Genomic DNA, 12,500 nt, shown 5'->3' on the forward strand with positions numbered 1-12,500 from the left:
CCTCACTGCAGGTATTGCCCCAGATATTTGGAACCAAGGATTGATCATACCAATCTATAAAAATGTAGACAAACAGGGGTCAAATAATTACAGAGGAATTTGCCGTAACAGCAACTTGGGGAAAATTCTGTGCAGTATCATAAATAGCAGACTACTTCATGTCCTTGATGAGCATAACGGACTGAAGATAAATCAGATTGGATTTTTACCAAATGACCACAACAGACCACATTTATATCCTCCACACTCAAATTGACAAACGAGATATATATATATATAGTTACAGTTACATGACCTACAGCATCATCAAGCAAGTTAATGACTACTTAACATCTAATGATTTAGAACCATGTAGAGTTACCGCAAGTTGCAAAGAAAACAGGAGCTGCCTCCACTATTCCAGCACCATTTCAACTTCAACATTTCAACATCATCAGATCACCTCTGCTTAGACTAATACAGTGACAACTTAACGATACCAAAAACAATTTAGTCCAGTCAACGTAAGCTAAATAGTATGTGGTTGTCCATGGTTCTGATTTGTGAGTGTGTGTGTGTGTGTGTGTGTGTGTGTGTGTGTGTGTGTGTGTGTGTGTGTGTGTGTGTGTGTGTGTGTGTGTGTGTGCGCGCCTTGATGCAAGTAGAAAAAAGATGTTGACTCACCCTACTTGTAGAGAAAAGCCAATGCCATCCTCTTCTCTTTCATGTTGATGAAACGGTCTATCACTCTTTTCTACAGTACTTTTAGTTTTTGTTGTCCTAGTCTACCTAGTTAAAATGCTTGCTCGCTAGCCTAACTTCCTTTCATGGGTAACGTTAGCTAGTTAACATTAGCCTTCTACATCTAGCTACATATTGTACATCCATCCTCTCAGGCCAGGGGCACAATGTATGAGTTAATGGTTGGATCAGAATCACCATTATAATCATTCACCAGCACGGATAATTAAGTTAAACCACAAGTCCAAATCCCCATCTCCATCCATGGGCCAATTTTGCTAGCTAGCTAGATAGCCACCAGAGGACACCAGCACAACGAGACGCAACAATATCAAGGACGTAGGCGCTAGTTGCGATTTGATAGGAGTGACACCAAACACTTTGTTTTGATAGGAGTTCCCTTGACACTTTTTTTTGCTCTGCCAGGACCATTCACAGTTGAGCTCACTCAGTTTAGCCCATGCTGATTGGCTATTATTTTATTTAAAAAATGATCAAGGGAGGCCAAATGCTCGCTGGCTTCCCTTGCATTCAATGCTATGGGCGGCAACAATGTCATACTCGTTATGACCAGATGGCATCAGATAGATGGACTACACATACAGAGACAGAGGGGCAATGTTTTGCTCACTCGGATGCTTCCGCCGTTGAGATACATTCAGCCTTTTGCGAATTGAAGGAAAATTCTGAAACACAGAACAATTTTCTTGTTTCTAGGTACATTTTTGGGGAAGCCTGGATTCCCTTGGCATCCATGAATACACACCACAGCACAATTATACCCTCCACACTCTAACTGGCAAACAAGTCGACCACAACAGACCACATTTATACCCTCCACACTCTAACTGGCAAACAAGTCGACCACAACAGACCACATTTATACCCTCCACACTCTAACTGGCAAACAAGTCGACCACAACAGACCACATTTATACCCTCCACAATCTAACTGGCAAACAAGTCGACCACAACAGACCACATTTATACCCTCCACACTCTAACTGGCAAACAAGTCGACCACAACAGACCACATTTATACCCTCCACACTCTAACTGCATTTGGCTCAATTTGAAGGTATTTAAAAAAAAATAATGAATACAAAGCAGTATTGGAGGAACAACATATGATGTTATTAAATCAATGTACACTAAAAAATAAATGTTTGGGTAAAATTGCCAACAAGCAAACAGACTTCTTCTCTCAGTGACATGGAGTGAAACAGAGCTGCTCAATTAGTCTAAAACTATCTACATTAATGAATTGGCAAAAACATTAGAAGAAACTGCAGCACCTGGTCTCACCCTACACAACACTGAAATCAAGTGTCTGCTGTACGCAGATGACCTGGTGCTGCTGTCTCCCACTAAGGAGGGTCTGCTGTACGCAGATGACCTGGTGCTGCTGTCTCCCACTAAGGAGGGTCTTCTGTACGCAGATGACCTGGTGCTGCTGTCTCCCACTAAGGAGGGGTTACAGCAGCACCTAGATCATCTGCAGCCAGACCTGGGCTCTGACAGTCAACCTTAAAGCCTTGAATATAATTATATTCCAAAAGAGGTCTGGATATCACAAATACAAATTCTATTTGGGCACTACATGTATCTAGGACTAAATATCAGCAACACAGATAGCTTTCGCGTGGCTGTGAATGAGCCAAGAGACAAAGCAAGAAGGACATTCTATTTCATTGAAAGGAACATTAAAATCGAAATTCCAATTAGGATCTGGCAACAACAAAAAACCTAGAAGTTATAGAACCAATTGCTGGATATGGCAGTGAAATATGGGGTCCACTCTCCAATAATGCATTGACCAAATGGGACAAACATCCAATTGAAATACTGCATGCAGAGTTTTGCAAGAGTATATTGCAAGTGCAGAGAAAAACTCCAGATAACACATGTAGAGCAGAATTGGGCCAATACCCCCTCCTTATTCAAATTGAAAAAAGAGCCATACAACAATCTAAAAACAAGGGACCCCAAAACATTTCATCACACAGCCCTATAATGTCAACAGATGGAACAAGATAAGAGACCCCTCAGCCAGCTGGTTCTGAGGCTCAGTTCACTAACCCAAGCCAAGCCCATAGAGCCTCAGGACAGCACTCTGAAAATCTGGCCCAACCAAATTATAACAATGCAAAAATATATATATATATAACACCTATTGGAAAGACCACAAAAAATCAAAGTAAACTTTAAATGCTAATTGTCTCTAAACAGACGGTACACAGTGATGATCAAATCAAATTGTATTGGTCACATACACATGGTTAGCAGATGTTAATGTGAGTGTAGCGAAATGCACATCTGACCACTGTGTCTGAGGAAAACACCAACTATGTAGACTTAGTGAGCACAGCCTGGTCATAGAGACAGGTTGTCATAGACAAACCTGGCTGCCCAGAGAGGACAGGCTGTGCTCACTCTGCTCCAGGGGAGAGGTACTGTCACGCCCTAATCTGTTTCACCTGTCCTTGTGCTTGTCTCCACCTCCCTCCACGTGTCGCCCATCTTCCCCACTTATCCCCTGGGTATTTATACCTGTGTTTTCTATCTTTCTGTGCCAGTTCGTCTTGTTCGTTCAAGTCAACCAGCGTTTTGTGTCTCAGACCTTGCTTTTTCCAGTCTCTCTTTTCTCGCCCTCCTGGTTTTGACCCTTGCCTGTTCTGACTCCGAGCCCACCTGCCTGACCACTCTGCCTGCCCCTGAGCTTGCCTGCCAACCTGTACCTTTGCCCCACTCTGGATTATCGACCCCTGCCTGCCTTGACCTGTCGTTTGCCTGCCCCTGTTGCTGTAACAAACATTGTTACTTCAACACAGTCTGCACTCTGGTCATACCTGAATCGTTATCGTTAGAGACAGAGCTGTATTTCCTATTACACTGTGACAAATACTCAGACTGAAGAAAATCTTTCTTTCCCAAAATGATCATTCATTACAAAGAATTTGAAACTATAAAAGTATTTATGTGGCCTCTTTCACAGCCAGTGAAAAGCGCAAATGTAAACAATAGTATTTTGGGGAGCTTTCATACCATGCCATGTTGCTTTTCAGTCATGTATTTATTTTTATTGTCATTACTATTGTTGTTGTAGATGCTGTTAAAGTTAATAATCATTACTATTGTTGTTGTAGATGCTGTTAAAGTTAATAATCATTACTATTGTTGTTGTAGATGCTGTTAAAGTTAATAATCATTACTACTGTTGTTGTAGATGCTGTTAAAGTTAATAATCATTACTAATGTTGTTGTAGTTGCTGTTAAAGTTAATAATCATTACCATTGTTGTTGTAGATGCTGTTAAAGTTAATAATCATTACTATTGTTGTTGTAGTTGCTGTTAAAGTTAATAACCATTACTATTGTTGTTGTAGATGCTGTTAAAGTTAATAATCATTACTATTGTTGTTGTAGATGCTGTTAAAGTTAATAATCACTACTATTGTTGTTGTAGATGCTGTTAAAGTTAATAATCATTACTATTGTTGTTGTAGATGCTGTTAAAGTTAATAATCATTACTATTGTTGTTGTAGATGCTGTTAAAGTTAATAATCATTACTATTGGTGTTGTAGATGCTGTTAAAGTTAATAATCATTACTATTGTTGTTGTAGTTGCTGTTAAAGTTAATCATTTCCATTACTACTACAACCATTGTTTTAATTGTTGTGCTATTGCTGTTGGTCCGACCACTGTTATATGTGTACTTTGACAGTGTAAGTAATTTCACTTGCCATGTCAATAAAGTCTGTTGAATTGAATTGAGAGAGAGAGGGGAGAGAGAGAGAGAGAGAGAGAGAGAGAGAGGGAGAGAGACAGAGAGAGAGAGAGAGAGAGGAGAGAGGGGAGAGAGGGGAGAGAGGGGAGAGAGGGGAGAGAGGGAGAGAGGGGAGAGAGAGGAGAGAGAGAGGGAGAGAGAGAGAGGGAGAGAGACAGAGAGAGAGAGAGAGAGAGAGAGAGAGGAGAGAGGGGAGAGAGAAGAGAGAGAAGAGAGAGGAGAGAGAAGAGAGGGGAGAGAGGGGAGAGAGAGAGAGAGAGAGAGAGACAGAGAGAGAGAGAGAGAGAGACAGAGAGAGAGAGAGAGAGAGAGAGAGAGAGAGAGAGAGAGAGAGAGAGAAGGAGGAAGGGAGAGAAAGGGAGGGAGATTTCATCGATCACATCAGAGTTGGAAGGTTTAGTGTGTTAACCTTGCAGTCTAGAGTCTCTAGTGTTTTTAAGTATCTCCTCTCAAGGCAGACAAGTGTATAAAAAACAACATATTTTCACACTACACACACAATCATGTAATTAACGAACCATCAGTGTCTCCTCCTTGACAACAGCATCAAAACAACATGCGGCGTAACCACAGGAACGACCTTGATATACTGCCGACTGATTATTGCTAATTAGTCATTAGTTGTTAGAGGCTACCAAGATGGCAGGATTGGAGACACACAACGGCTGTGATGGGTGTGTCTGTCTGTGTGTGTATAATTTCCTACCTGATGATATGTCTATCCTGGTGTTCTTCATCTGTGTCACGTTGAAGTGAACGCCAACCTTCCCGTCATCAAGGGCGATCTCAAGCGTTCCATCGTCAAGGTTACTGAAGAGGAGGAGTCCATCAGCGTTCCACGTGCGGAACTGGAACCCCAATGATACTACATCCTGGTTGGCTCTTCCCGGGAGCTGCAGGAAGCTGGTAGCGTTGAAGAAAACTGTGAAGGAGTGGGACTCCACGCAAGAGAATGACAGATTACGCTAAGGAGAGAGAGAAAGAGAGAGAGAGAGAGAAGAGATGCTCATCATTAGTTGTGATTATCATTAGTTGTTTGCTTTGATCAATTCTAAGATGAAAACGTATTGTATCAAGAGAGAGACGGACAAGACAGAGACAGAGATGGGGACGGAGATGGTGATAGAGATGAAGACAGAGACAAAGACAGAGACGAAGACAGAGATGGAGACAGAGATGGAGACAGAGATGGTGATAGAGATGAAGACAGAGACAAAGACAGAGACGAAGACAGAGATGGAGACAGAGATGGAGACAGAGATGGTGATAGAGATGAAGACAGAGACAAAGACAGAGACAAAGACAGAGATGGAGACAGAGATGGAGACAGAGACGAAGACAGAGATGGAGACAGAGATGGTGATAGAGATGAAGACAGAGACAAAGACAGAGACGAAGACAGAGATGGAGACAGAGATGGAGACAGAGATGGTGATAGAGATGAAGACAGAGACAAAGACAGAGACAAAGACAGAGATGGAGACAGAGATGGAGACAGAGACGAAGACAGAGATGGAGACAGAGATGGTGACAGAGATGGAGACAGAGATGGTGATAGAGATGAAGACAGAGACAAAGACAGAGACGAAGACAGAGATGGAGACAGAGATGGTGATAGAGATGAAGACAGAGACAAAGACAGAGACGAAGACAGAGATGGAGACAGAGATGGAGACAGAGATGGAGACAGAGACGAAGACAGAGATGGAGACAGAGATGGTGATAGAGATGAAGACAGAGACAAAGACAGAGACGAAGACAGAGATGGAGACAGAGATGGAGACAGAGATGGTGATAGAGATGAAGACAGAGACAAAGACAGAGACAAAGACAGAGATGGAGACAGAGATGGAGACAGAGACGAAGACAGAGATGGAGACAGAGATGGTGACAGAGATGGAGACAGAGATGGTGATAGAGATGAAGACAGAGACAAAGACAGAGACGAAGACAGAGATGGAGACAGAGATGGTGATAGAGATGAAGACAGAGACAAAGACAGAGACGAAGACAGAGATGGAGACAGAGATGGAGACAGAGATGAAGACAGAGATGGAGACAGAGATGGAGACAGAGATGGAGACAGAGATGAAGACAGAGATGGAGACAGAGATGGAGACAGAGATGGAGACAGAGATGGTGATAGAGATGAAGACAGAGACAAAGACAGAGACGAAGACAGAGATGGAGACAGAGATGGAGACAGAGATGGAGACAGAGATGGTGATAGAGATGAAGACAGAGATGGAGACAGAGATGGAGACAGAGATGGAGACAGAGATGGTGATAGAGATGAAGACAGAGACAAAGACAGAGACGAAGACAGAGATGGAGACAGAGATGGTGATAGAGATGAAGACAGAGACAAAGACAGAGACGAAGACAGAGATGGAGACAGAGATGGTGATAGAGATGGAGACAGAGAGAAAGACAGAGATGGAGACAGAGATGGAGACAGAGATGGAGACAGAGATGGAGACAGAGATGGTGATAGAGATGGAGACAGAGAGAAAGACAGAGATGGAGACAAAGATGGAGACAGAGATGGAGACAGAGATGGTGATAGAGATGAAGACAGAGACAAAGACAGAGACGAAGACAGAGATGGAGACAGAGATGGTGATAGAGATGGAGACAGAGAGAAAGACAGAGATGGAGACAGAGATGGAGACAGAGATGGAGACAGAGATGGTGATAGAGATGGAGACAGAGATGGTGATAGAGATTGAGACAGAGAGAAAGACAGAGATGGAGACAGAGATGGAGACAGAGATGGAGACAGAGATGGAGACAGAGATGGAGACAGAGATGGTGATAGAGATGGAGACAGAGATGGTGATAGAGATGGAGACAGAGATGGAGAGAGATGGTGATAGAGATGGAGACAGAGATGGTGATAGAGATGGAGACAGAGAGAAAGACAGAGATGGAGACAGAGATGGAGACAGAGATGGAGACAGAGATGGTGATAGAGATGGAGACAGAGATGGTGATAGAGATTGAGACAGAGAGAAAGACAGAGATGGAGACAGAGATGGAGACAGAGATGGAGACAGGGATGGAGACAGAGATGGAGACAGAGATGGAGACAGAGATGGTGATAGAGATGGAGACAGAGATGGTGATAGAGATGGAGACAGAGATGGAGAGAGATGGTGATAGAGATGGAGACAGAGATGGTGATAGAGATGGAGACAGGGACAGAGACAGAGATGGAGACAGAGACGGAGATAGAGATGGAGACAGGGACGGAGACAGAGACAAAGAAAGAGATGAGACAGACACAAAGACAGACATGAGACAGAGATGGAGACAGAGATGGAGACAGGTACGGAGACAGGGACGGAGACAGAGTGTGTATATGTGTGTGTGGGTGTGTGTGTGTGTGTGTGTGTGTGTGTGTGTGTGTGTGTGTGTGTGTGTGTGTGTGTGTGTGTGTGTGTGTGTGTGTGTGTGTGTGTGTGTGTGTGCTGTGTACTGTGATGCTTCACTACCCATATTAATTAAAGCCAAGAGCGTACAAGGGAATCCAGGCTTTAAAAAGACACAACAAGTAGCTCTGGTAGTTCTGCACTGAGTAGAAGCAGTCACACTATCAGGAGTGACTCAGTTAGTCAACGGATCAACTACTAATATCCTCATCAACCATCACATTATACCCATGTGTATATGCATGCACATTCACTTGTTGCACATTCGTTTGTTAGTATGATATGTCTTGGGTATTTAAAAATCTATTTCCTGTTGTAAGTGGTATTAGTGTGCATTACTGTTTCATTGTATTAATATCCAGCATGAATTGTCTAATATGGATTAGTCCTGATGAGTGAGTGTAACTCTAATTTCCTAAGGTATCAAAGTACTACTCAAAGTACAGGAAACAAATCGAACTGCAAACACTGGTAATTATAGCTGACACGTGGAAGAAAAATGAAAGAGCGAGAGGAAAGGGAGTGAGAGAGAGAGAGTGAGGGACAGAGTGAGGGAGAGAGCGAGTAAGGGAGAGAGAGAGTGAGGGAGGGAGAGATAGTAAGGGAGAGAGAGCGTAAGGGAGAGAGAGCGTAAGGGAGAGTGAGGGACAGAGATTGAGGGAGAGAAAGTGAGGGAAAGAGACAGAGATGGAGACAGAGATGGAGACAGAGACAAAGACAGGGACGGAGACAGAGTTGGAGACAGAGATGGAGACAGTGTAACGCAGGACGTATAAAGGGGACCAAGGCGCAGCGTGTAGAGTGCTCATATTTACTTTAAATGAATATACTTAAACAAAACAACAAAACGACTGACAACAGTTCCGTCAGGTGACATACACTAAACTGAAAACAACTACCCACAAAACCCAGGAAGAAAAACCCCTACTTAAATATGATCTCCAATCAGAGGCAATGAGGATCAGCTGCCTCCAATTGGAGATCAACCCAAACAACCGCAACATAGAAATAGAAAAACTAGAACTTAAACATAGAAATAGAAAACATAGAACAACCCAAAACACCCCCTGTCACGCCCTGACCTACTCTACTATAGAAAATTACATCTTACTAGGGTCAGGACGTGACAGTACCCCCCCCCCACCCGAAAGGTGCAGACTCCGAATGCAACATAATCAAAACCCAACAAAACAACCACAAAACACAAAGGGAGGGTAGGGAGGGTGACAAAAGTCTATGGCGGCTCAAATGCAGTCCACATAACCTCCAGCATAGGAGGCGGCTCCGGTTCTGGGCGTACTCCCCGCTCCACCCGCTGATCCCTCTGCTTTATTACCACCTGACCGTGGATCGTCGTCGAAGGAACCAGACTGTAGATCATTGCTGGAGGTTCTGGGCTGCAGGCCGCCGTTGAAGACTCTGGGCTGCAGACCGCCGTTGAAGACTCTGGGCTGCAGACCGCCGTTGAAGACTCTGGGCTGCAGACCGCCGTTGAAGACTCTGGGCTGCAGACCGCCGTTGAAGACTCTGGGCTGGGGAGCGTCGCTGGAGGCTCTGGACTGGGGAGCGTCGCTGGAGGCTCCGGACTGAAGAGCGTCGCTGGAGGCTCCGGACTGGGGAGCGTCGCTGGAGGCTCCGGACTGGGGAGCATCGCTGGAGGCTCCGGACTGGGGAGCGTCGCTGGAGGCTCCGGACTGAAGAGCGTTGCTGGAGGCTCCGGACTGGGGAGCGTCGCTGGAGGCTCCGGACTGGGGAGCGTCGCTGGAGGCTCCGGACTGGGGAGCGTCGCTGGAGGCTCCGGACTGGGGAGCGTCGCTGGAGGCTCCGGACTGGGGAGCGTCGCTGGAGGCTCCGGACTGAAGAGCGTGGCTGGAGGCTCCGGACTGAAGAACGTCGCTGGAGGCTCTGAACTGAGGAGTGTCGCTGGAGGCTCCGGATGGAAAAGCGTCGCCGGAGGCCCTGGACTGGGAGGCATCATAATAGGTTCCGGAATAATGACCGTTGCTGCTGGCTTCATGCCATGGATCATCTCTACAGGTTCCGCGCCAAGGATCATCACTGGAGGCTTCTTACCATGAATTATCTCTACAGGTTCTGCACCAAGGATCATCACTGGAGGCTTCTTACCATGGATTATCTCTACAGGTGCTGGGCCATGGATTATTCCTACAGGCTTTGTGCCATGGTTTATCCCTACAGGCTCCGGACCATTTATAATCCCTCCAGGCGTTTTTCCAAGGATTATTTCTTCAGGTTCCGGGCCATGGATTACCTCTTCAGGCTTCGTGCCATGGATCATCTCTACAGGTTCCGCGCCAAGGATCATCACTGGAGGCTTCTTACCATGAATTATCTCTACAGGTTCTGCACCAAGGATCATCACTGGAGGCTTCTTACCATGGATTATCTCTACAGGTGCTGGGCCATGGATTATTCCTACAGGCTTTGTGCCATGGTTTATCCCTACAGGCTCCGGACCATTTATAATCCCTCCAGGCGTTTTTCCAAGGATTATTTCTTCAGGTTCCGGGCCATGGATTACCTCTTCAGGCTTCGTGCCATGGAACATCCCTACAGGCTCCGGGCCATGGATCATCACTAGAGGCTTAGTGCCATGGATCATCTCTACAGGCGTCGGACAATCGATTATCACTGGAGGCTTTTTACGTGGAGCAGGAACCGGTCTCACCGGACTGGGGAGACGCACTGAGGACCGAGTGCTCAAAGCAGGCACCGGCCGTACTGGGTTATGGATGCGCACTGGAGGGAGAGTGCAAAGAACAGGACGTACTGGATTCTGGAGGCGCGCTGGAGGGAGAGCGCGAGGAGCAGGCACAGGACGTACTGTGTTATGGAGGCGCACTGGAGAGAGAGTGCGAGAGGCAGGCACATGCTTACCACAAAAAGCATGGGGAATTGGCTCAGGTCCCAGTCCTGGCCCAGCCAAACTACCTGTGTGCCCCCCCCAAAAAAATGTTTGGGGCTGCCGCTTGTTCTTCCCAGGTAGGCTCCGATATAGCTCGATTACCTGGCCCCAAGTCCAGTCTCTCCTCTCAATCCACTCCTAATGTGACCAGGTGTCCATTTCTGCCCGGGCACGCCGCTTGATCCAATCATGGTGGGTAGTTCTGTAACGCAGGACGTATAAAGGGGACCAAGGCGCAGCGTGTAGAGTGCTCATATTTACTTTAAATGAATATACTTAAACAAAACAACAAAACGACTGACAACAGTTCCGTCAGGTGACATACACTAAACTGAAAACAACTACCCACAAAACCCAGGAAGAAAAACCCCTACTTAAATATGATCTCCAATCAGAGGCAATGAGGATCAGCTGCCTCCAATTGGAGATCAACCCAAACAACCGCAACATAGAAATAGAAAAACTAGAACTTAAACATAGAAATAGAAAACATAGAACAACCCAAAACACCCCCTGTCACGCCCTGACCTACTCTACTATAGAAAATTACATCTTACTAGGGTCAGGACGTGACAGACAGGGATGGAAACAGAGACAAAGTCAGGGACGGAGACAGAGACAAAGACAGAGATGGAGACAGAGATGAGACAGAGATGGAGACAAGGACGGAGACGGAGACGGAGACAAGGACGGAGACGGAGACGGAGACAGCGACAGAGACGGCGACAGAGATGGAGACAGAGATGGAGACAGAGACAAAGATAGAGATAGGGAGGGAGACAGAGACAAATACAGAGATGGAGACAGATGGAGACAGGGATGCAGACAGAGATGGAGACAGAGATGGAGACAGAAGCAAAAACATGGACGGAGACAGAGACGGAGACAGGGAGACAGACAAATAGAAACAGAGAGATAGACCGTGACAGTGTGTGTGTGTGTAACTTACAAAGCTGGAAGTATCTAGCTTCTTGCGTCGTGCCAAATCAGTGATGTTATCTCCGTTGTAGTTGATACTCTCCATACAGCCTCTGAAGTTCTTCATCCCCCCTCCCACTGGCTTACCACTGTAGGGCATGCCACCAAAACTCAACTACAGCAGAGACAGAGAGAGAGATAAGATACGTAATAAAAAGAGGGGCCAATGTATAAAACAGCATTTTGGCATGTCGTCTTCTAAGAGGGATTCAGTGTTTTTTCTTTACTGTCTTAGTGCTCCCTAAATGTTCCTGCATGTGTCTTCATTCAGTGTGTGTGTGTGTGTGTGTGTGTGTGTGTGTGTGTGTGTGTGTGTGTGTGTGTGTGTGTGTGTGTGTGTGCTGTGTACTGCGATGCTTCACTACCCATATTAATTAAAGCCAAGAGCGTACAAGGGAATCCAGGCTTTAAAAAGACACAACAAGTAGCTCTGGTAGTTCTGCACTGAGTAGAAGCAGTCACACTATCAGGAGTGACTCAGTTAGTCAACGGATCAACTACTAATATCCTCATCAACCATCACATTATACCCATGTGTATATGCATGCACATTCACTTGTTGCACATTCGTTTGTTAGTATGATATTTCTTGGGTATTTAAAAATCTATTTCCTGTTGTAAGTGGTATTAGTGTGCAGTACTGTTTCATTGTATT

The 12,500-nt window shown here is 45.4% G+C and overlaps 1 protein-coding gene across 1 annotated transcript in view; it reads right to left on the bottom strand.

Annotated features, from left to right (window-relative positions):
* Positions 1-12,500, bottom strand: part of LOC106578389 (contactin-associated protein-like 2) — a 227,629-nt gene that overhangs the window by 93,598 nt on the left and 121,531 nt on the right. Inside the window, exons 8-9 of the mRNA XM_045702061.2 lie at positions 11,817-11,960; positions 5,217-5,475 (exon numbers count right to left, since the gene is read on the bottom strand). Of these exons, the coding sequence (XP_045558017.1) occupies positions 5,217-5,475; positions 11,817-11,960 (403 nt within the window). The remainder of the gene's footprint in view (positions 1-5,216; positions 5,476-11,816; positions 11,961-12,500) is intronic.

Source organism: Salmo salar, chromosome 19, assembly GCF_965601325.2.
Source record: "Salmo salar chromosome 19, fSalSal1, whole genome shotgun sequence".
In the NCBI taxonomy this organism is placed as follows: Eukaryota; Metazoa; Chordata; class Actinopteri; order Salmoniformes; family Salmonidae; genus Salmo; species Salmo salar.